Genomic DNA, 24,346 nt, shown 5'->3' on the forward strand with positions numbered 1-24,346 from the left:
ACAAGTTATCCCTATGTCACATGAGAGTAAATGATATCGGGTGTTTGAAAAGTATTTCTCCAACCTTTTTGCTGTTTTTGTCTAAAGAATCTTTGAATGCTAAGATAATATTTTCTTTGATGCATACTGAGCTGTGAGGTGCAACATTTAACATGTCGATGTGTGTTATGTCATGAGCGTGAAGTAACTACGATGGTTTTTTTTAAATTTAAAGCCACGTTTGGTATTAAATGTGACCGATGTTTTGCACTAACTGCACGGTTACAGGTGATTCTCATTTGTTTTCTTTTGCAGAGAAAGTTTTGGATGCTACACTTGTGTAGATCTGGATGTGAAGCAAATTTCTTGGGGTCCAGATCAGCAGCTAACACCCCCTCACATGCTAATGACCATGGTGCTTTGCTTCCAGTACCTGCTCGGCCAGAATGAAGGAGAGGAGGCCCTTTAGAGAGCCATAGTCTGAAAAACATGACACTGACACCAGCCCAACTCATCTGTGCACTTCTATGGCAACGATCTATGTCAACTATTAGACAGGGTGGCGCACCAGTGGATCTAACACCCCCCAATGGTCTGGGCAGATAACAATACTCTTTTTCCTTTCTTGCTTTTCCAAAAGGACAATTTTACTCATTGTTTTTACTCATTGTTACTCATTGTACTCAAACATCAAAATCCCTGAAGGATCAACTTTAAATGTTCCTTATTCAAATAACATCTGCTGCAATCAAGATTGTCTCAAGGGGCTTCACAGAAACCCAGAGTCTGACCCCCTAAACACGCAACAGCAGCACAAAAACCGCCCTTTTAATAGGAAGAAATGTTGAGCAGGACCAGGCTCATATGGTGGGGGCTCTTCTGCTGATGGCCAATAGAGGTAGTGGGAATAAATACATTATTTATCATAACTATTCTTTTTTTATTCTTATACTTTCATGTATTTCCTTAGGATCCAATTGGACAAAATCTGCACATTTTGACAGATATGAGGGATAGACAGTTTTGTTCTTTGATGGTGAGAAGAAAGAAACGACTTTGTGTAGACTGTTTATACCTGCAGCTAGAGTGCATCATCTTCGGAACTATAATAAACACAGTCTGAACAAGACTCACCTGGGAGCTATTTGGTGGGGCACTTGAGATTTTAGACATGTTGTTTTCCCTGACTTTCTCCTAGCAACAACTTTAGAAACTAAACTCAGGCAAGATTCTTCATCCAAAAAAGAAGAAATTTCTGCCCTTTTAAAAAGTCCAAATACTCTGAAGGAGCCTGGAGCCTGTTTGACATTCAGATGGTCCTTTATTAAGTTACAAGTATATATTGCTTTTGGAAACAAAGATACCAAATGAATTGGAAAATATGTTTAATGCCACTAAACTGTTCACTGTACCAGTGTAGTGTGTGTTATTGTGTGAGAAAGGTACACACAGGAACACACTTCAGAACATCACGACCTCAAACCACCTTGAAATGCAGCTATCGCCAGCCTTCAACACATTTCATCTGCACCTCTTATCCTCTGAGACAACATTTTCTATACTGAAGTAAAGTCATACGTGAGTTAACTTCTCAGAAGAGACAGTTAAGCTTCTGTTTACCCATCAAACCCTTCGGGCTAACCTTCGGTGCTCCAGCCTCTGCTGGAGCTGATCACCTGGTAAGATGAGTCTTCTGTTGACTCAAGAAAAATTTGACGAGTCACAAGAACGACACACCCAGTAGGACCGGCAGAAAAAACCAAAACTAATTCTGCTGAAAGTTCTGTGCCTGTCAGATGACTGAAGGTTGAGCTTGTATTTCAGACACAAACGCTGGGCAGATAGTGGACTTGGACCTGCTGAACCCGAACCGATCTTGGTGAGTATCTCGAGTTTTATATGGAGAAATAACCATGATTCTTGTCTTCTGCACCAGGAGAACACCACTATCTAATTAAGGGATTTTTGAGTAATCTCATTTTCGAGTTAAATAATTTTCTTTTTCTAGTGTACCAGAGACCACCCTCTGATTTGCCACTTCCACCATGGGCCAGAGCACAAGCAAATCCACTTCGAACCCCTTCCTGAACTCCAACTTCTTAGCCTCTTTCAAGCGCAGCACCCAAAGCGCTCCCTCCTTTGAACAGAACCCGCCCCCTCGACCAAGCATCTTTGCCACTCTGAGGAGACCCCCTGTCCCGAAACCTAATGATTTCATTCCCCTGTTCAATGACTGCATAGCCGCGGCTTCATCCAGAACTCAGGAGTACCTCCTCTTTAAGGATCCGGAGGACAAGTTCCGTGCCAGCCCCGAGGTGCTCACACAGGTAAGTTCGATTCCTCTAGTTGGCCTCTGAGCTTCCTGAACTACTCAGCCTTTAAACCCTATTTACTTCCACCAGGTCTTCCTGATGACCTACATCTCTCAGAGCATCAACCTCAACATTACGGACACCTTCAACTGCACTGCGATGACACCAGAACAGCGCATTCTGCTCGGTGCTGACTGGGTTTGGGCCGTATTGCAGAAGCCCACCAAGAACCCACGGATCCAGATCGCCGTGCAAGTTCTCCACCTGCCCGAGAAGGAGAGTGTCGAAGAGAATGAGATGCCAACAGAGGCCTACAGCGAGTCCGTTCAGATTGCCCAGATGGAGTCCAGCAACAAGAACCTTCACGAGAAGTTGGTGGATTTCTGCACCTCCATCGGGAAGGACTGCTACGCCCTCTTCCTCTTCATGGGGAAGAAAAACGACAAGGGGAACATCTACGGTGTCCTCAGCAACAACTTGGACGCAGCCATCGGGAAGTGCAGCAAAATCGACAGAGCTTTTATTGAGAACTTCTTCAAAGGCTCGAGGTATCTCCACACACCCTCGGGAATGATGCAAGCCGTCGTCAGCAAGAAGGAGGGAGAACCACTCACGCTGATGATTAAATTCAGCTGAATCAACGGAACCCAGCACTCCACAGGCAACAACACGGTACATTTACGGCCTATTAAACTTGACAGTGAGCTGCAGTCTGGACTTTCTTTCACCCGCCTAGATGGTGCCTGGAATTCATCGAATCAACACAAAAGGCCCATCTTTGACCACCTGGAGCCTCCATTACTCAGCATGTCACTCCCGTTACCAGTAACACCAAGTCTCAAAAACAAAGGATAATTGGAACTTCAGACATTCGAGCTTTTCACGTTAACCCTTAAAATGGCGAGCATGCAGTGTCACCTTCCTGCCAGCATGCAGCCAGGGCCAAAACGCCATCGCAACGCTTTGTTTGGCCAATTATTTGGCCAGGAAAATAATAAGATTAGTCGTTCAGACTTTTTTGTCTTAACAGTGTAGATTGTGTTGACTGCCGTTAGCAGGCAGTATGAGACAGCCATATATTGATCAGCTGCCAGCTGGAAAACGCCATCAGAGCCAGGAATGCAGCAGGAACAAGAAGATTCCACTCAGATCCGGAGTTCAGTGAAGCATCATGTCGTTTAGGACAGGTTTTGTTGGGGGTGTAGCTGGTGAAAACATATGAAATTAACTGATGAGTTTTTTTAAGGTACAAACAGGGTGCTGAATTATCGTCAGTTGTTGCTCGACGTTCACGTTTCTAAATCTCATTTTCCTTTCGCGCTTTCTTGCTCTGCAACATTCACAACAGGTAAAGAAAACAAGAAAATATCTCTGGGGGTTTTTTGTTGGAAAGTATTACTGAATGATGGGTTTTCAGCCAAATAATTGCTCGACATGAGAAAGTGTATTTCATTTAATGTGCCAAGTATATTTCAATAAAACGCAACACGTGCTCTCAACAAATCTGACTATGATACCAAGTTTGCTGCACGAACATACTGATCCAAACTAATCTTGACTCTTTCAGACTTTATTGTCTGAGGATTACACAGAACAGGACTTTGACATCTTTGTGACAATTCTTTGAGTTTAGTTTATTTTCGGTGTTTATTGTCGCTGCCTGGGGGGGGGGGGGGTTGTTTTTACTCAGAAATATGTAGTTGAAACGTAGTTATGAGGAAAAGCACATTTTCAAGCTCATAATTAAAGCACTCCTGTATAAAAGTGATTAGCAATATATAAAACTACAGACCTACTACAACCCTTGGTTCGGGTGAGTTTTAAGCATTTCAAAATGAAGTCCACAACGCCAAAGATGTGACGCTTCTGCTGACGTGAGCAGTGAGAGGAAACACCCTGGAAAACACCGACACGAGAATTGGGATAAATGATGGCAATTATAGAAAAAGCAAAGTAATGAAGCCCGGGTTTCCATTTGCCACAGGTTACAGCGCAATCTCCTGGCGAGACTGAGCACGGCAGCGAGGAACATCCCGTCTGCTCCATCCATCACGCCGCGCATGAATTCTCCTCCTCTCTACGTTTCATTCCCAGCACTGAACGAAAATTCAAAAACACTACAGTCACGCTTTGTCATAGTTCATCCTTCTCTTTGCTTTCTTGGTGAACCGCGCGCGTACACGTGCACGCGGCTGTGTGATCGTCCAGCGTGTGAGGCACCGGCTCCATGTCTGCGTGCCGCATCGGCCGTCCCCTCTGGCGCCCCGAGTACGTGTGCAGTACTCTGTAGTAGTAGCAGTACAGTCTGCTGGGCTGCAGGAGTTCTCTGGCCAACGTCTGTCCTGCCGCAGCCATCTTTTGTGCTCTGGCATCATTTTCCTGGGCCCATTTGATTTTGTCCAAAAGGTCCGAGAGGTTCCTCTTGACCGGAACATAGTGAGTGCCCGCTTTAAGATGGCTGTAGAAAAATTCATAATACTGCGAGTCCTGCTTCAGAACCAGGCTGTTACCCAGCATCAAGTATGGAAAGCGATACGCAGCCACAGTTCCATCCACGTTCACCTGGTACTTGTACTAAAAGTGGAAATGGATGAAACAAAAACAGTTCAATGATGCGCGCAGCTGTTAAATCCTGAGTTACGTTTCACTTCCCTCACCTTAAAGAAATCAAAGAATCCAACAAGAGCAGCTTTGCCGACATGTTTCTCTTTGTCTCTGAAGAAGAACCAGGCTGTGATTCCGGCATCCAGCAGCTCCGGGTTTTTCTTGGAAAGTGAAACAAGATGAAGTCGCTCCTCCCGACTGTCGCGCCCACGGAAAAAAGCGCGGGCTGTTTTGTTCACCCATGGAGGCCCTAAAAGAAAACACCAAGAAATTTAGACTGTTGCGAATAGAAGCTCAGAACTGTTGTTGTGACGGCGCCTGTAGCTTCTGCTGACCAGCCTGTGTGGGTTTAAATCCTCTTTTTTCATTATGCAGCTTTTTCTGCAGAGTCGCTGACAATCTTTTTATTTTCATGTATCGAGAGGGATCCGGCCACGGCGCTAAATCTACCTTATCTGTCACAGAAGTTTAAATGGGTAATACTGAGGCCGTAACCCCCCCACGGGGATGAACGTCTGGTCTACTCAAGCAACACTCATAGAAATTGTAAATATTTTACAACACAGCTTTGCGAATCAAAAAGAATTGAAAAAGCATTGCTTACTCAATTTTTGGGCTTATGGTGATGCTACAGAGAATGTGAGTAGTTATAAATGTTTAAACGTTTTGGGATTTTTCTTTTTAAACAAACTGTTCCTGTTAGCCATCCTGAGAAAAGACAAGAAGCCCCAGGTGAGGGAGGCTACATCTCCTGCCTCATTAGTTAAGTCAAACACAGACCAGTTTTCTTTTTTTCAATCCCCACACTTGCAGACAAAGCTAACAGGTGACAATAATCCATGTATGTATCTGACAGGAAAACTGGCTGCAGACATGCAAGCGCATAGCCTCGACTAACCCAACACTGCTGCTGTTGCTAAGGTTTATCTGCTCTAAGCAGTGTGCCTTCATATCTGCAAGCCGTCACATTATGAAAGCTTACCTATAATTTTTTTTTATTGCCCAATTAACGCTAAAGAAACTAACACAACCAGTAAAGCCTAGATGCACCGACAAGAGTATAAAAGTAGGAGCATTAATTGTTTAAACTTTCATGTATTGGCTTATAAATGCATCTTGTTTGCTGCAGTTTAGATGCTTTTATCTATATGTGGACAATAGTGTAAAACATTAATGAACCAGTACTTCGTTCCAATCTGTGACTGAGGCAACACATTTGACTTCAGCTTCCATGTTTACCTCAATAAATGTCTTAACTATTGGACTTTTACAAGCATTCAAAGGATATGTTAGCAAATGCTTCATTATTATTCTATAGTACCGATTTGCAGGTGTGCAGCATTGAGTAGCTCAGATAGTGACCTGTGTTTCCTTGGACAGACAGCAGGTCATTGGTGACGCCTCTCAAGGTCTCCAAGGTGGAGTGTGTGACGTCATAAGTGGGGAGCACAATATCCCGAGTGTCTGTAGAACCGCACCATGACAGGATCGGCAGAACATCCACCGTCCTAGTTTCTAAGGGCCAATCCCCAACATTGATATAAAACTCTACGTCGGGCACCTTCACCTATAAATAAAAAAAACAGAGATTAAAACAGATGAAATGGGACATTACATGCAACAGGTGCTAAAACCTGCCTTTCGGAGCATATTTTGAATACCTTCCTGGTTAGAGAGAGCAGCATTTCATCAGAGAACATCTTGAAGTCTGTGTATTTTCCCAGAGTGCGTCGATACAGCTGGTTGTTGATGATGGCGTAGTGAACGAGCCCTCCTCTGTTGGCAAACCTGCGGGGCACTTCCTGTCTGAGATGCTGCAGGTCAATGGCTGGAAAAGACTCAAAGTCCTTCAGGATCTGAGGCTCCTCGGCAGGACAACGCATGGTGCTCTCCCAGACCAAAGGGTCCTCTTCCGGACAGTCACAATACTCATGATAGACTGGACCTGGGTGTTAAAACAAAAGGTCAAATGTCATTCTGCTGACTAAAGTACCGGTAGTTCATTTTCTTCCACAAGTCCAGGCAGAAGACTGGAAAAACGTGTCTTTTATGGAGCGCTCTGTGATACTTTGTAGATCTGAAGCCAACTTGTGTGGCCCAGGCTATCAAACTAAACGGACATTTCAAGATATCCACATGATTTAACAGGCTGTCAAATACTCAGGGCCTCGTTGTTGTTGTTGTGAATGTTGTGAGTGAAACAGCACAGACCATGGATGGTGTAGGGGGACTTGGCCACAGCGACACCCTGGTGAAGGACCTCCACCTTCAGGCCCCCCAGCACCGTCCCATAAAGCCGGTATCTTGCCAGGAAGGAGCCGTCTTTTCGGTCCAGGGGTGGAGGCACGTGGATACGGACATGCTCCTGCTTGTTCAGAGGACTTATCTTCACTTTGAATGCGTCTGCACCTACAAAACACATGTGAAGAACACTTATTTCCCCTTGATGTGACCTTTGACCCCTTCCATTTTAATGTATGTCTGCTTTAGTGTGGAGAAACACTTACATTGGTTTTTCATACTATTCTTATTTATGTCTAATTATTCAAGAGTAATACCTATGTTAACACAAACATTATTTGCAGCAATGGATTCAGTGATGTTTTAACTGCTGTTTAGCCCAACAGGTATCAAATGGGTCTGTGGCTATGCAAATTTGGCTACCCTGGCACGTCGGCTACCAGGTCGCCGTATTGGTCACTTTACCTGGAGACAAAGTCAGGTTTTCTCCGTTTGAATCGACTGCCTGAATTATGAAGTAGCGGACTGGAAGAACGATGTCGGGGTTGAGCCCTGGACCCACGACGAAGCATCTCTCCGGGCTGATCTGTTCACTGCAGCAACCCAGCAGGTTTACGCTGCAAAGTAAAATAAACCCTAAAAACTGGCTGAATGAACAGCTGCGCAAAGGCTCGACACTGGTGGCGTGTTCGGGGAACATGGTGAGAGCAACCGCACACCTCTCAATCAATTCACAAAGCAAAGTTTTTAGCCAAACTTCTTGGCCGCCATGTTGGCGGAGAGAGACACGCCCATTCCCGCGGTGCGTTTACAGCGTCGGAAAATATTGTTCTGGTTGCAGCTGCGCCAGTGCTTCGAGGTCGGACTGGACACGTGATCGTTTAAACATTCTCAACGTCTTCATTTCAATAACTTCAGCATGATTCTTTAAAGTTATTTTTAATTTTGGTTTAGTAAATTAAGATAGCTTTTCCTCCTCTTCCGTAAGTTAACGCCAGATGCACTTGTGATTGTACAAACGTGGAAATAATAGACAGCATTTCTGATGAAAGAATTCTCTAATTAAAGAAATAACGGTAATCCAAAATCAATTGTCATATTTCATGTAATGTGAAGAAAACAGCAACAGATAGAAAAATATAATTGCATGACCACATGTACATGTACAACCTCAAAATGTTCTCAGGTATAGACTTCTTATTATAGCTGTTCATTGGCATTAAAAGATTTGGGAGTTGACTGTTAAACAATTAATATTGTTTACTCAGGATGTTAGTATGTAAAGATGTTTTCCGTTGGGTGGCCCAGCTTGTCCAGGTGCGGCAGGCAGGCGTACTGGATCATTGGAGGTGGGCCGCAAAGGACAATGAGGACATCAGCGGCCGGAGCAGGGAGGTGGTCCTTGATCATGTCCTGGGTCACAAAACCTGAACTGTAGCTCCATTCTGAAGGAAGGGGGGGGATCAGTAAATAAAGGTGAGATATAATTCCAGAATATAGCAGGTCTAAGGAAAGTGAATCAAGAAGAATATTGTCCTTGTTTCCATTTTCATTGCCTAAAGTCAAATGTTGATTTGATTATTAAAGAGCGTACAAATAGCCGATACTTGCATCATTTAAACATGAAAACACACATTTTAGCTCATATCGACTGCTGTAATTATACCCAAGACACTGAAACTGTGACCAGTTCAAAAAAGGTCAATGAATATGTTGTTCATTCATTCCTTCTTGCAGAAAAATGTGCAAAAGGAGAGAAAAATTCAAGAGCGAAGGCATCCTACTCTTTATTTTAGGGATATCATCCTGCACGACTGCAAGATAAAAGTGTTCGCTGGTGTTTAGCGATGCTGTGAATGTCCTAAACTTGAAAATCAACAAACACATGTTGAAAAAGGCAATCTTAAGTATTGAAAATGGGGAAAATCAGGGCAGTAAAGAACATGTGAATAAATATATTGCAGAGTTGCTGACATGCAATTTAAAAGGTATGTTTTATTATTTGGCGCTTTGGTCCCCAGACAGCCAGACTGATAAATAAAAAGGCTGGAGAGGACGGGCGCGCGCTCATCTCCTGAGGAATAATGATCAAGGGCTGCTGCTGCGTGTGTCTATACCAGCGTTTGAAGACTTCACAAAACAGATTATGCAACAATATTTTAGTCATCGCGGCCGCTTGCTTTAAGGATTATGCAAAGGAAGACAGGAGCGCTTCACTAAGCTACTCTAACCTCTTGTTGGATCCATCTTTTCCCAGCCGGCAGGGATTTTCCTTCAGCTAAAGAGGCTTTGTTTGGTTTCCCGGGTCTCATGCTAATAATTCCAACCAAAATATCACATATTTTAGTTATTTAATTTACAGTAGCAACACATGAAGGAAAGAGAGTATTCAGTACGAGCTGCAGAACCGGACTTTAAAATATGGCAAAAACACACTGCAGGTTTTTTGTATGAAACATGTAAAACCTTTAACAATCTAATAGTCTAATGAGAAGAATTAACTGAGACACTGCTGAGGATGTAGGAAAGACATTCAGCAGACAGGATTAGATAATAGCAAACATTTAGGGGGAAACTGGTTGTTAATGAATGCCCATTTATTATTGAAAATTGAAATTAAAGAGCTTCCAATATGAAGGAATAACAGAGTAATACAACCCACTGTACTTGTGTTTCTGAAATACTGGGTTAAATAATGACCAGACAAGAACGTTTGTACTTAAACATCCTCTTTTAGGGCTTCTCAGACCGTTTCAATCAAGAAACTGTGATCATTTTCTGTTTGTAACTCCTAAAGTCCTTGTAGTGCATCAAAAAGAATGAATCATAATCATTCCACTGTTCTGTATATAATTCTATTTTAATTCTATCATTCTTTTGGCAAATTGAAACATTGATTTGTGTGAGCTGTCTGGCTCTGGTCTACACATCCAAACCTTGTCTTGCACATATTATCACGAGTGCCACCTCTCTGCCCCCTCACCTCCTCCAGTTTAGCTCTAAATCTCAAAGATAACAATGTTTCCCTCCTCTTTCACTCTCTCCTCTGCAATATTTCTGCTCCTATTCTACCAGACTGGGTTCCCAGATATGAGCCTGGTCTCATTTAACTTTCCTGCCTGTTAGAGGTTTTTTCCTGTTCTGGGTTTCTCTACAGCAACAAGAGTTGTTGTCCTGAGTCTTATAGATACTCTACAAATACAGTGGAACTGAATTCAATTAAATTAGACTCTGCCTCCTTTATCGGGGTTCGGCTGTAGCTGTGAGGTAGAATGCTATGCTACACAAAGACAAGTCACAATGTCTGTGCCAGGATGTCTAGTGGAGTCTTTTGGACAGAGGGAAGGCCATGGTACTTATAATTACCCCCCCCCCCCCCCACACACACACACACAACTATCAGACGGGCACTTTAACGTCATTGTAAGCTCTATGGACATATGGACATCATGGAAAAGTGCTTGTGCCACTTATTGTACTAACTGCTGAGCATTTTAAATAGATAAAGAACTTTTGCTGGATGGTTGAAGAACTGCCTCCTCACCTTGTGGAGCTCTGTCAAGTGTGAACCAGAGATGAACTTTGTCAGGGTGTTTCCTCCTCACCTCCTCCAGCTCCTCCCTCAAAAGGATGTCTTTTTCCGTCTGAAAGGAAGAACGGCAGAGCAACGATGATCAACAGGCGCCAGGGGGGGCCGCAGACAGCAGAACACAGAGCTGACCTGGTTGGCAAATATGAGGGAGCACTTGGTGCCGTCGTCTGCATCCGCCGTGATCCTGCGTATTAGCTGCAGCATCGGAGTGATGCCTTTAAAGGTCAGATGCCCGAGAGAGAAAAGGTGAGAAAACCATTTTCTTTTTTCGGCTTGTGTGTGTGTCTGATGGCATTTCGAGCTGTGAGAAACATCGTCGAACCTGTTCCACCAGCGATCATCCCAACATGCTTGAACTTCCGCACTACTGGCTCGGACTTCTTGTCTGGTCGGATGGAGAACCGACCTGTTGAGGAGCGGAGAGGTCCTCTCGTTGGTTTCTGTGCTGCACTGACATCTGCTGGTAACAGCGGCTTTCATTTCACCACTTTGAGCTCCCTCGATTTACCATTTTCCTTGTACACCAACAGCCCACTGGGTCCCCTGAAGTCAATCGTGTCCCCGATAGCCATGCTGTCCAGATACTGAGACATCTTCCCCCCTTCAGGGTAGGTGGGGTGGGAGTCCTTGTAGTACACCTGGAGGCACATAAATAACTCGTCACTTTATTTACACAGCAGGATGAGGAAGATTTAATCCGTCCACATACTTAAAAAGCCCATTGCTCTCCCTCCCTCTCTCACATCTATCTTATCTGTCTTTTGCTTTCTTTGGCAGGAAGGGAGACCATAAGCTTTGAATTACTTGATGTTGTTGCATGCTCATTGTTTCTTTACTTAGGGAGGAAAGTCAAGACAGGATGTCTCAGTATCTAAGGTCCAAAAGGAGCCTCGGAGTCCTCCACGGGCAGCAGTGCGACCCTGACCCGAGGCATCAATGGACCCTTGCAGCACCAGTGGCTGTGACGATTACCTTGACGACGAGGTCGACAAATCCCCGGTTCTCATCGCTGGACACCGGCGTGTACGCTCTGACCACCAGGCTGCCGTTCACCTTGGCTGAGAGGTACACGTGTTGGCCTGGACACATGATCACGAGGACTTAAAGACAGGATCACTGCTCCTCTCTGCACCCCTGAATGAGTCCGCGGTTCACCACGGGGCCCTATGTGGGCAATGGGTGCCTTGCTCAAGGGTTATTTAAGTTGTTTTACTTGAGTTCAATATTCTGCTTCTTCAGATGTTTCAGTACCTACTGGCAGGCCCAGGATATGGTTTTCAGATGGAAGAGCAAAGCGGAATTTCTTTGTGTCGTGGCTGATTTCCTGCAAGGAGACAGACAGATAGATTGATGCTCTGTCTAAACCAGCATCTACATCTTTTCTCTAGTAGGATTGTTGGATATTTGCGACAGCGGATGGTTAAACAGAACCTGCTTGTCGATGAGACACAGCGGATATTTGACCATGGGATCCTGCAGAGTGACCGGCGGCCTGCGTCCTGCTGCAGAGCCTCGCATGAGGAACCACAGCACAGTGAGCACAAGCACAGAAAGTGCCACCAGCACCGGGACGGTCTGCAGGGCAGAGATCATCACATTAATGAGGAAGATCTCACCACAGGAGAACATGAAACCTCATTATCCAACCTAAGAAGCAACAGCAAAAGGGAAGCTAGAAAGTTCATTCTCACCAACATCTGATCCATGGTTTAGTGATCCCCACAGACTGAGGGAGCAGAGTCCAGCACTCACTTTATATGACTCTCAGAAACACGCACGGAAAGCAGGGAAAGGGGGCGGGGCTTGCCAGGACCGCCAATAAAAACACAGATCTGACCGTGACACAGCATAGTGCAGAGGTGGTGCTCAGGCAGCCAGGAGTAGATCACAGATCACACCACTGCCACAGGTCAGGGGAGGAGGTGCGCACGTACATGCATTATGTAACAAACATATCTAAATTAGCTGTACTGTTCAGGAATAAGAAGAGAAACTTCAACAGTTACAGAGGCATTACTGAGCACTTTGTGTCGGGGTACAAAGATCTTTAAATTAACACCATGGAAACACACACACACACACACACACACACACACACACACACACACACACACACACTACATTAATATTGTGGTTTTTAATAGCAAACTTCTGCTAATGGGATTTACATATTTTTTCTTTACCAGGATGCTTCTAAATTGTACAAAAAAGTAACTGAAGAAGTCAAGGAGGGATCTGAACAAAGAGCAACAACATCCCTCCTGATTAACATTGCCAACAGAATTTAATGACTAAATTGTGTTTGTTTCTTTATTCAGAGATGAATCAGTAACCACAAATACTTGCAACTGGAAAATGCTGCATTTGATTTAACAAAAGTAGAAACAAAGACTGCCAAGCCAATAGTATCCATAGGCAGTAGGGATGCAGGGCTACATAACATAGTAGGTTGCTTTATCATGCTTTACTTTAGAGTATCAAATCTCAAAATTTCCATCATCAATATTTAATGAACATTTCCAAAAACTCAAAATCTTTTCAGAACTCTTATTTTCAGAAGGACAAACAAATAAAAGCCTCGATGGCAGAGGTAATAAAATTCACAATATATTTGTGGCATTAACTTCTTCCTGAGGATTTTCCACTGTAGTCTCCATCGTCCACACGCTCTCTGGGGTCCTCTGGACTCTCTAGAGGGGTCAGAATTCTGCTGCTGGACTGGACCACTGCTGGACCTGCAGCCTCCAGGCTCCCTTTAAAACAGTGGTGGTGGTGGATTATTACAGAGCTGCTATACAGAGCTTGGCTCATGATTTACCATTGCAATTTTACGATTCAAGAATGAGAACTGAAGAAAGTAGACCCACCTTAAATATTCAGCTGTTCCGAAATGTTCATACATCAATGTCTAACTCCTTAAATATACATATATACATCAATATTTGAAGATAGGACATCCTCCTCCCTGATACTAGGATTTCCCCCCTTGGCTGCTATAACCTGAGACTTCTTGTCCCTCTCCACCTGTCTCTGACGCTCACTTGGAATTAGAATCTTTCCCTGGAATGCCGTATTTGTTGTACCTCAAACACATCCTCTGATCGGGTGTCCACATTTGTTTTAGAACTTTTTTGCTCTCTATTTCTCTCTACAAATGTCTGTCGGGCCTTCATGTTTCTAACAGGGCTTCCTCCTCACATGTCTCCCATTAAAGTTCCATTGATCAATCAATCAATTCATGTTGATTTATACAGCGTCTGTTACCATCATGTTAAATGATTTCCTTTTAAAAATCCGTTAAAAGACTACAATCTGGCCTCAAACAGCTCTTTAGATCTTACCGTGCTGTTATGTACATTTTAAAGAAAAGCTTTAGTTATTAACTATCTATATTACTTGAATTAGTAGTATTAAAATATAGTGAAATATAAATATGTCCACATGTTAAACACAAACCAATAAACAAAAACGGGCTCTCATAGGGTGTCTTTATTGTGGATATCCACTAGATGGCGCCATCCACTGGCAGCATTTCTGCAGGTGACGACTAGATTTGTTCAAAGCAGGAAAAAACAGTCCCCCTTGGTATCCAAGGTAGTTTTCTCTGTCAACTGGACTGTGTTTCTTCTCTGTGAAGACGTTTCACCTTCTATCCGGAAGGCTTCTTCAGTTCTGAACTCACTGGGGACAGAGCTTGAAAATATAGCCCCTGTGGACCATTGCCATGTTAATGATCTGAGTGGTCACCTGAGAGTCGTTGGCAGTGTCGTTGGTCATCTCTGAGACAAAACAACATTACTTTGTTTTGTCTCAGAGAAACTTCACCTCTGAGAAGTTTAGGAGGATCCTCCAGAAACACGACAAACCAAACCCAACAACACTCTCCACCACCTCTGTTTAAGGATGGCTTTTCCAATTTGACATGGATGGCTTCCTTGACACCCCTCTCAAACCAGCGGTCTTCTCTGGCCAGTATCCGAACTTGGCTGTCCTCGAAGGAATGCCCGCTCTCCTTTAGGTGTAAGTGGACGGCTGAGTCCTGACCTGAAGAGGTGGCACGTCTGTGTTGTGCCATTCTTCTGTGGAGAGGTTGCTTGGTTTCCCCAATGTACAGTTCCTTGCATTCCTCCTGGCACTGTACAGCACAAACAACATTACATTGTTTGTGTCTTGGTGTCTTGTCCTTTGGGTGTACCAGCCTCTGTTTGAGAGTGTTGCTAGGTTTGAACTGAACCGGTATGTTGTGTTTCTGGAGGATCCTCCTAAACTTCTCAGACGAGAGGTTTCTCTGAGACAAAACAAAGTAATGTTGTTTTGTCTCAGAGACGACCAACGACACTGCCAACGACTCTCAGGTGACCACTCAGATCATTAACATGCCAATGGTCCACATGGGCTATATTTTCAAGCTCTGTCCCCAGCGAGTTCAGAACTGAAGAAGCCTTCTGGATAGAAGGCGAAATGTCTTCACAGAGAAGAAACACAGTCCATTTGACAGAGAAAACTACCTTGGGTAACGATGACCTCGATGACTGAGAAGCTATACAGAAGTCCCCCTTGGTGACATCATGCACGTACATATAGGTAGATATACAGTTTACGTTCTAAACAACATTACAGCCATGTTTAAATCATTCTCTGTTGTGAAGCCTTTTAAAAGGTCACACAGTATTTACTGAGAATATTTACTCACACGCTCTAATGAGGATGGAACTCTTGAGCTCTAACTCAGATTACCTTTTAATCCCCCCCCCCACCACCACCAAAAGAAAAGAAAAGAAAATGTAACCATGTAACTCAGCTGTTAAATTTGGCCCAGTGGTGTGGAAAATGACACGTGTGTAGGAAAAAAAGCTACACTGGAAATAAATAATTGATAAAGTTAGTCTCACTGTAGTCCTTGTGATGCTAACGTTTGATAACCACTATAATATTAATATAATCAACAAAAAGGATTAGAGCAATGACACATCTACTGACAGCACACGCATAGTTTTCATAAGGGGATTAATTTTATACATTCAGATTATATCCAATTGATGGTTCAGTTCAATTTCTAGAAACCTCTCCAGAAATATCACAGATGTGCTATTACTGCCACAGTTACGTTCATCAAACTAGAACTTCCCACTTGTAATCAAATCAAATCAAATAATAGAGGATGATAACAAAAAGATGCTTGGTAGAAAATGAAAATAAAAGTTATATACTGTAAGTTATAAGGCCATTACAGTTTAGGCCATAAAACTCTAATAATTTAAAGGAATGAATGACCCAGTTTAATGAATTGTCGATTTTCAACTTTCTCACAAATCTAGTTGAAATTATTGCTTAGATATTCTAAATCCCAAAAATGTCCTCACTTTGCTAGTAGAATGAGTACTCATGTAGAGAGTACAAGAACACACACACACACAAGCACACGCTTCATTGTGGAGCTTCTCGTTTATGTGAGAATGTGCAGGAGACGGAAGTGACGTTGTCTTACCTACGATAAATGTCTCATAATCCTTCTAAATGCCGGTCGCAGCAGCACTTAATATTCAGAGCAGCACTTCATTTCACTCAGATGGCCAGATGATGAAGACCTTTGTCCTTCATCCACATTTGACCCCATCTCATCCAGACTGAAGGCCTGAACTTCCACTGGCAGAAGGTAGGACTTTCCAGACACTCAATTCCTGACTGCTGTGTTTCTGACTGAAACCTTACAAATCCATGGAAATGAAAGAGAGTAAAAGGGAAAACCACCAACCATGTGACCTCACGTGGTGCTGGTTAGAGGCCAAGTAGTCTCGGAGAACCGTCCTGTGGTCAACGACTGTCGAGTCCTGACTGTGGAGGTCTGTAGAGGAGGGACAATATAGCATATTATAGGAAGTAAACTTATAATGATACATTTGGGGCTTTTTTAAAAAATAGGTTAATTGTGTTCCTCCACGTGTTTATACCTAATTGGTTAAAACAGGACAAGCTCTGTTAAAACTGTCCACATTGCTGGTTTTAGAAGAGAACATTTGCCTCTTCATATCTGTGGAGCAGTGAACCAAGACATGGGTAAATAGTTAGAATATCTTTGGAGCGCCTTCTTTGCTGCTACGTCCGTGAATCATCTAAATCGATCCATTTGGTAGAGGTGGTAATGTGAGACAGGTTGAAATTTAAAGCTCCCAGCTCTCACGCAGAATGGAAATAAAGAGAAATATCAGTTAAAGGATTGATTCTTAGATCCAGGCAATGTGTCCGCTAGAGAGGAAGTGAGTGCATCACGACTGCATCATTGCCAGGGTCAATTTACCATGCTTAATAATAAATGGCAGAGCTTCCAATATGAATAAGATGTACTCTCTTTTTTTAAATTTCTTTTATGCAGCTTCACAGTTGTGCACATGCATAGAGGAAGAATCCTCTGTTGGGGGGGGGGGGTTATAACTGTAAATGTATGCAAAGATTGACAACACAGGCTAAAATATTAGCTTCTGACGGCACGGTATGCTGCTGTAAAGTAAACCACACACAAAAGAAACCTTTGGTAGAGAAGAGATAACGTGTAATCCATCTCTATTTGACGCCGTTCATTATCCAGTGGGCTAGCGTCCATGCTAACTAAGAAAAGCTGTGGTTGCCAACGCAAACAGAGCTAAACTCCAACTGCGTCTTCCATTTCCACGTGGTTACCTTCCGTGTATGTGAATCTTTTTTTTAAGCTCCCACTGTACAAACATGGCCTACGCACCCGCGTGGCTGATAAAGGTCACGGCAGCGCGAAAACCTTGACGCGCAACACTGCTGTCAGACGAGAAGTGAAGCACCATGAGGCTGTGGTAGGACAGGACAGGAGGAGGGACACTGGTGCCACACAGCACTGCTACAAAAACAACAAAAACATTAACACAAATGTCAAAATTGACCCCAGAACCAGAAAATAGCCCACAGAGGAAGAACTTTTGTCCTCGCTCCTACCGATTTCCTCAGTTCCTTCTACATCCCCCAGGATGGCGAGGGAATCGTACAGGCAGGTGTCCGACTCTTCCAGGTCAAAAGTCTCAAAGTCGAGCTGAATCGCAACAGTTAATGTGAGATTTCCAACACTCAGGTGACCAGTTCCCCTCCTGCATTTGGGTTTTTTTAGAGCGCGATTCAGCGCGTCACCTTCACAACGTGATCTATCGGAGCGTAGATCACCCAGCGCACGGCGCAGTCATGGCTGTAGAACTGTGGGAAACGTGGACTGTGGACCACCGTTGGATCCTTGACTAGAACAACAGCTCCACATCCTGTTTGGCAACGCACACACACGCACAAACGTACACTCAGACACATTTCATACAAACACACGTGTGTACAATTGAGGAACTAGCTGTTGTCATGTGTCTGATACAGAGAAAATGTTGCAAAGTAGTCTGGTTCTCTGTGCGGTGACATTTCCAGCTGCACCTTCCAGGTTGCCATAAGCATTGTGTGTTTTTTCCATCACTGAGCTATATATAGAAAATCTATAGTGTATATGTATGACACTCCTATAGGGATCTGCTGTGATACACTCTGCAGAAATGTGCGTGGCTGTGTGCTTCATCTTGTGCATCCCACCAGGATCCGCACGTCCCCAGAGAGCTCGGTGCCTAACAACGAATCCACTTCCTGCTTGATTAATGTCAGAGGAGAAGAGGAGCGTTGCATTCTGGGAGTTGCTCATCAGCACTCGGCCTGGGGGGACACTGCCACAGAATCTCCCTGGGTAAACAGCGGAAAAGCCATTGCTGAGACGAGACAACGAGTTATGCTGCAGTTCAATCCGGAACGTTAGGAAAAGCAGGAGAAACGATGTGTGAATACGCTCGCAGAATGTTGCCGCGTGTGTCGAGTGTACCAACGACCATGCGGGGTCCAGCTGAGACGGTGAGTCGGTCGTGACGACAGTCAGATTCGTCCTCCAAATCAAGGTGGTCAAACTCCAGAAGAAGAGTGAAACCTGGAGGAATGCTGATAGTCCAAACACACAACCTGAAGACACACAGAATGTCCTCGAGGAAATATAACAAAAGGCTTTCGAATCAATTTCTCCATCCACTTACTGATTGTTATCATAGTGAACACCAGGGTGGGCAGGGTTCCTAATCACTCCCTCACTCTCAGTTAAAGGTCCATCTGTCACACTACAGAGCCCTCACACACACACACACACACACAAAACACTGTATATACTGAATGCGTGGTGATAAACAAGATAAAGATGAGGAGATAAACGACTCACTTGACGATGACCTTTCATGCCGCTGTGGATCATCTAAAGCACATAAGAGAGAGAAAAAGAAGGATCGTCCATATTATCATGAGACCGATCAATCTCTGCACATTCAGTACGTAGAGCTGTACTTTAACATCTCATATCCCCAAAGAAAAGTGTGAAAAGCGAGTTGGGGCAGACATAAACAGTGAAGAAGCTAATCCTCTGCTGGTTTACTAGCGTTTACTTTCCTTTGCATCTCTGCTTTTACCTGGTCAAGTGTCACATGACTATATTACACCTACAAAAATGTACTTTCATACAAGGTATAAAAGGCAAAGTGTCTTTTGTAGGACTAAACACGACTTAAGTATAAATAAGTTCCATTATTTATGTATTTCCGCATTTATTTTTGCCTTTTATTCTGTATTTCCAGATTTCTTATTTATCGATCTGTTAGTCTTTATACTAATTAGGTGGGCGGGGCGTATGAGTAATATATTTGCGTGATTTAAGTATATTCTCTTCTCTATCTGTCCTCCCTCTTCTTCTCTACCCAGCCGGCCATCAGCAGGAGGGTCCCCCCATATGAGCCTGGTCCTCCTCAAGGTTTCTTCCTGTTGAAGGGGAGTTTTTTCTTGCCACTGTTGCTTGTTGGGGGTCGGGCCCTGGGGTTCTGACCTACCCTCTCTCAGTTGAAGCTTAATCCACGGCAGCAACAGTTGGACATCAGTGAAAACGCCAGGGGAGCCTCTCCTGGAAGGGTGCCGACTGCTATTGTTTCCCCAGCTCCGCCCACATCCCTTTCCCCAGGAAGTTATACCAAGCACGACCCAGTGTCCAGAACCTGTCCGACATGCCAGGGGACCACCTGAATCCCCCTAAAAACCAGAAATGCAGAACTGAAGGCAGGACACCTGACTCAGCCGGGCTTAAACTGGCTTGGTCTCTGCTAGAGACGTCTCAGATGGGACACTGGTCTACCTGACAGGCGTCTCTTCCTCCGCTCTCTGGACCGGCACACAGAACTGTCACAGCTGGCTGAGGCCTGCCTCTTCTCTGGCTACCATGTGAAGGTTTCACAGTTTGGAGGACATACTTACACTTGGCTGGTTCAACAAGGTCTAACTGGACCTCTCTCAACACAGCAGGGAGACGACCCTCTAGGAAAGAGCAGAATTATTTAATTACTCCTAAATTATTACCAAAAATGCCTACAAACTTGTAAAGTTCCTATTTTGTACCTTCAGGGAAAAGCTCAATGTGACCTAATTCTGGCCTAGAGATCATCCCACCCAATTATATCCCCAGTCTGAATGTAGAACTCGAAATTAAACTGAAGTTAATTAGCTGATATGTTTGGGGAGGCAAGCACTGGCACATGGATGGATGGATGGATGGATGGATGGATGGATGGATGGATGGATGGATGGATGGATGGATTTTGTGTGCATTGGGAATGTAAATCAAAGGTAGAGACGTCATGGTTTTTTAGGTCTTCGTACTTTCCCTGATCCGGCCCCATCCACCTAGAACACAGCCAGTTCCAGGCGAGACGCTCTCATCGAGGAAAGGAAGGCATATTGGATTTACTCGGGCTCCTGTTGGAAAGGAAAAGAAAGGTCACTAAGGGATAAAATAATGAACCCATTACGAAACAAAGTAGTTCAAATGGAAACCTGCCAAAGCGAATGTGTTGATCAACCTCAATCAGAGCGATGTCGTAGGTCATCGGCGCGGCGTGATGGTACTTCTCGTGCACTGAGACGGTCTTGACGGCGAAGACCTGCTGTTCCTCATCGTCTCTTCTCTGGTCGAACTCTCCCGCCACCACACGCACATCAGCGAGACGGTCTCTGCGTGGACGAGACATTCAGACCCATCAGAGCTCCAGGCGTGTGCGAGGCCGAGGAACCTGTCACAAAAAGCAAAAGTACTTGGATAGGGACGGGATACAGTGCGCAGCCGTCAGTATCCAGCGGTCGGATATAATGGCCCCTCCACAGAAATGAGAGCCCCTCTTCTGCAGGGAAACCTGAGAAAACATCAGAAAGGATTAGGCTTCTTTGAAGTGGGCACAGTTAGCACCTGCTAATCTGAGCTTTACACTCCCAACATCCTTTAAGCACCTTGAGATAAGAGACATGGTCTAATAGAATCTGAACCAACTCCTTTTGGCCCTAACAGAGTAGATCTAAAATCACATTATAGCACATTTAGTTGTCAGCTAAAAGACATTAGAGCTAGTATAGCATGATATTTTGACAGTACAGCTAGTATAGCATGATATTTTGACAGTAGAGCTAGCATAACATATTTTACTAGCTTTTTATGGTGGATTTATGTGGCTGCTAATGTTGATAGAAGTATCCTGTTGAGGAAAGCTCTTACCAGCCATGGGTGTGATCCGTATGTGGCTTCAGCCCCTCCAACCACCCTCAGGGAGTCAACCAACAGGCTCTCCACCTGAGGAGTTCCACACTTGGAAACTACCGGAAGGGAAGACGTCTTTGAATTTCCAATTATCTGTTCAACAAGGTGAGTGTTGTGTGGGGCACTTACCCGTTTGAGTAGCACCAAAGCATCTATTTACCCCAAAGCAGAGAGCCAGCAGGGCAACAAAGACCTTCATTTCAACAAATAATTGATTCAAATCCCGCAGAAACCAACTGTCTGTCTCTGTGGAGGGATGGAGGAGGGGGGTGTCGAAAAAGAAATCTTGCAGTTCGTTCACAAGAAAAGAGGAAAAGCAGAGGCGCACCGGCCGAGTCGTCATTCCTGACACAAAGGGGAGCTGCTGTAAAGAAAAGAGGCGGCCATAAAATGTTCCAGAAGGGGCTGCTGCACCTGCACACTGGCCAGAAGTTTGAAACGGGACAAAAGGAAAGACAGCAGAGACCTTTAACGGCATTGCATTTTCTTACCCTAGCTATTGAGATAAAAGATTAGAAAAACCAGATTACACTTTAGAGAATAAACCAACCATCAGCACATTCGCTGTGCAGTAATGAGCGTGTGGGAATAACCTGGAGGAGAGGACAAAAGAAAGGCTACAACCATGAAATATAGTGAAAATATACCTTTGTTGAAGAACAAAACAAATATTAAATCCCCTTTCCTCCTTGTGTCTGATGGAACTAATGGTTTAGTATTAATACTGATAGGATGGTAATATTGTTGAAGACTGGCCAATTCTAATAGCTTATCAGTATAATATAATAAATGCTTAAATCTGGCTGCAGTTTACAGTAGAACTAGATATCAGTAAACTACATATAACTGATTTTAGAAGCAACTGGCATTAGAGAGACTTCTATGTGTTAATGTACGCATCACCCATTAACACTCCTGTATAGACGTATGGAAACACTCCGCCCAGGCAGCTTGTGTGCTGTGTGTTTTGTGTCTCTGGGCTCTTTTACTGCCGTGTGTGCCCACTCTCTCCCTGTTTATGCTACCCAGCAGCCCCGCCGGACCTCCACGGCTGGGTGCAACTCGGCACAGCGCACGGTTGCCGTGCCACAGTTGCCATGCGCCTGTTGATGGGCGTGGCCCTTTTCTTTTTTGAAAGGAAACATCAACGATTAGGTGTGTTTGGAATTTCCCTTTTCTGTAAAACAAAGAGAGAGCAGTTTTAAATACCCCCCCCCTCCCTCCCCCCAACAAAAGAGGCTCAGTTCCAGCAGCAGTATTGTTAGAAATGTCTCATATGTTCCTCACGTCAGACAGGCAGGTGCGTTTCTTCTCATCCAGATAAACCTGTCTGGTGCAGCTAAAGATTGGGCCCCCCCAAAGGTCGTCCTTTGTGGACTTTCAGGTGTGTTTAGGTTCAGCCACCTTCTTTTACATATTGAAGCAGCTGGTCTCTCTGGTGGCTTTTTTGGTATTCCATGCCTTATCTCAGGGGTGTGCGGACCAAGCCCTAGCCCTTCAGGGCCGTAATCCAGCCAGGTTTTCCGTCCTGCCAGGCAGAAAATACTTTTACTGATGGATCCCAGGTGAAAGCTTTGGCTGCTCCGGAGGTTCACATTATTTTGCAGGCTGCCTCTTTTCCCTTCCCCTTGAACAAAACATGCTGATATTACATCCACGTAATGGTACTGCGGGTCACAATAAAGGGCTTCTGAGCCGGGGGGGAGGTCTTTGAAAACAGGAATCCGCTTAAGCATGCGCAGCAGGAACCCAGACTACAGCTCAGGGAGGCGAAGGAACAATCCAGGACAAAGTTGGAGCAGGGGTGGGGAGAGCGAACAGCTTCTTTAACAGGTTTGAGTGGCCCAACACACTCTGATCACCACCCCTCTCCCTCCCCCTACAAACAGACACCTATGCCCGGGGCTGGGGAGGGTCCTTAGGCAATGGTCATTCATCGTTCCAGTCCCTTAGGAACCAGGACCAGCAGAGCTTCAGGCGACCCACTTGGGCCTGTGTGCATCAGTGGTGCGGAACGTGGAGCAGGTGCAGATCTGAGAAGAGCAGCAGGATGAGAAACTGGATTGATTGCCGACACAGAGGTCAGGGCTGGCTGGCGTCTTTCAACATCTGTAATAAACTCTTACGGATGCTCTACCAGAGCCTCGTGGCGAGTGCCCTCTTCTATGCTGGGGAGGGAGATGGACAGCCCTACATCGGTGGCAGAGCGGTGGAAGCCGAGAAGGCTCCTGGCAATCATGGACAATCCATCACATAATACCATCAGTCAGTTCTCCTTCACGAGGAAAGTAACTCGATTACTTCCTGCTTCAAACCACAAAAAAACCTTATGTTAATGTGTGTGCTTTTAAAACGTGATGCAGGAAGTTGTGAATTTCCCCTGGGATGAACAAAAGCATCATCTATCTCTGTGATTTATTGAAAAGGGATGTTTAATGCTTAACTTTACATCTTTTGAGGAACATTACATATCCTCCTTCCTTCACATTCAACATTTTGACCAGCGCTCCCCAACCCTTGGCCTGCGTACATACTTTGTGTAAAACAAACATGCTTTTTTTGGAACAAATAACAGATTCCAATAAGTCAGTTTGCAGAACTTTTGAGTACTAATTAAAGGGCTTTAGTGAAAGTTCTCCAGAAAACAAGTTCTGGTCACGACTGGAACTATTATGGCGCATTTTCAGTAGATGCAAGGTGTGAAGCAGAAAGGTGACAGGTGAGCTTCTGATGCCATCAGTCTCCCGAGGCCCTCACAATCACATTTATTCCTTTTAGAATAAAAGGCACCCGTGAGTGATTTGTTTTGCCGTTGCACATTGTGGCAACAACTCATTTGCCCCTCCCTCCTCTTTGAGGGGAGCAGGGCGCCTCGTGCTGCTCGTCACGCCACGTGAGCGATGGAGCGCCGCACTGTTGCTGACTGTGCAAAAAGTCTGAATAGTCACATCCTCCCCA

At 44.5% G+C, this 24,346-nt stretch overlaps 4 protein-coding genes across 4 annotated transcripts; 1 reads left to right on the forward strand and 3 right to left on the reverse strand.

Moving 5' to 3' along the window:
* Window positions 1-5: 5 nt before the first annotated feature.
* On the forward strand, window positions 6-3,794 carry rep15 (RAB15 effector protein). Its single transcript, XM_057053319.1, has 3 exons — window positions 6-1,858; window positions 1,988-2,306; window positions 2,382-3,794. The coding sequence occupies exons 2-3, from the start codon at window positions 2,025-2,027 to the stop codon at window positions 2,925-2,927; spliced, it is 828 nt and encodes a 275-aa protein (XP_056909299.1). The 5' UTR covers window positions 6-1,858; window positions 1,988-2,024; the 3' UTR covers window positions 2,928-3,794.
* Window positions 3,795-3,845: 51 nt separating this feature from the next.
* poglut3 (protein O-glucosyltransferase 3) lies at window positions 3,846-7,936 on the reverse strand. Its single transcript, XM_057053315.1, has 6 exons — window positions 7,602-7,936; window positions 7,107-7,304; window positions 6,557-6,840; window positions 6,258-6,462; window positions 4,949-5,145; window positions 3,846-4,865 (listed from the first exon to the last, which is right to left on the reverse strand). The coding sequence occupies exons 1-6, from the start codon at window positions 7,834-7,836 to the stop codon at window positions 4,425-4,427; spliced, it is 1,560 nt and encodes a 519-aa protein (XP_056909295.1). The 5' UTR covers window positions 7,837-7,936; the 3' UTR covers window positions 3,846-4,424.
* A 291-nt stretch (window positions 7,937-8,227) lies between these two features.
* On the reverse strand, window positions 8,228-12,485 carry LOC130536958 (NADH-cytochrome b5 reductase 3). Its single transcript, XM_057053318.1, has 9 exons — window positions 12,420-12,485; window positions 12,160-12,303; window positions 11,980-12,052; window positions 11,701-11,807; window positions 11,237-11,366; window positions 11,051-11,134; window positions 10,858-10,943; window positions 10,681-10,780; window positions 8,228-8,581 (listed from the first exon to the last, which is right to left on the reverse strand). Exons 1-9 carry the CDS (start codon window positions 12,432-12,434, stop codon window positions 8,409-8,411), a joined length of 912 nt encoding a protein of 303 aa, XP_056909298.1. The 5' UTR covers window positions 12,435-12,485; the 3' UTR covers window positions 8,228-8,408.
* A 363-nt stretch (window positions 12,486-12,848) lies between these two features.
* On the reverse strand, window positions 12,849-23,627 carry LOC130536601 (ovochymase-2). Its single transcript, XM_057052653.1, has 17 exons — window positions 23,515-23,627; window positions 23,375-23,421; window positions 21,347-21,540; window positions 20,893-20,990; window positions 20,639-20,811; window positions 20,461-20,556; window positions 19,940-20,118; window positions 19,641-19,836; window positions 18,983-19,015; window positions 18,804-18,894; window positions 18,599-18,732; window positions 18,319-18,462; window positions 17,881-18,005; window positions 17,692-17,785; window positions 17,465-17,596; window positions 16,484-16,573; window positions 12,849-13,481 (listed from the first exon to the last, which is right to left on the reverse strand). Exons 1-17 carry the CDS (start codon window positions 23,625-23,627, stop codon window positions 13,348-13,350), a joined length of 2,073 nt encoding a protein of 690 aa, XP_056908633.1. The 3' UTR covers window positions 12,849-13,347.
* Between the last annotated feature and the right edge of the window lie 719 nt (window positions 23,628-24,346).

Source organism: Takifugu flavidus, chromosome 13, assembly GCF_003711565.1.
Source record: "Takifugu flavidus isolate HTHZ2018 chromosome 13, ASM371156v2, whole genome shotgun sequence".
In the NCBI taxonomy this organism is placed as follows: Eukaryota; Metazoa; Chordata; class Actinopteri; order Tetraodontiformes; family Tetraodontidae; genus Takifugu; species Takifugu flavidus.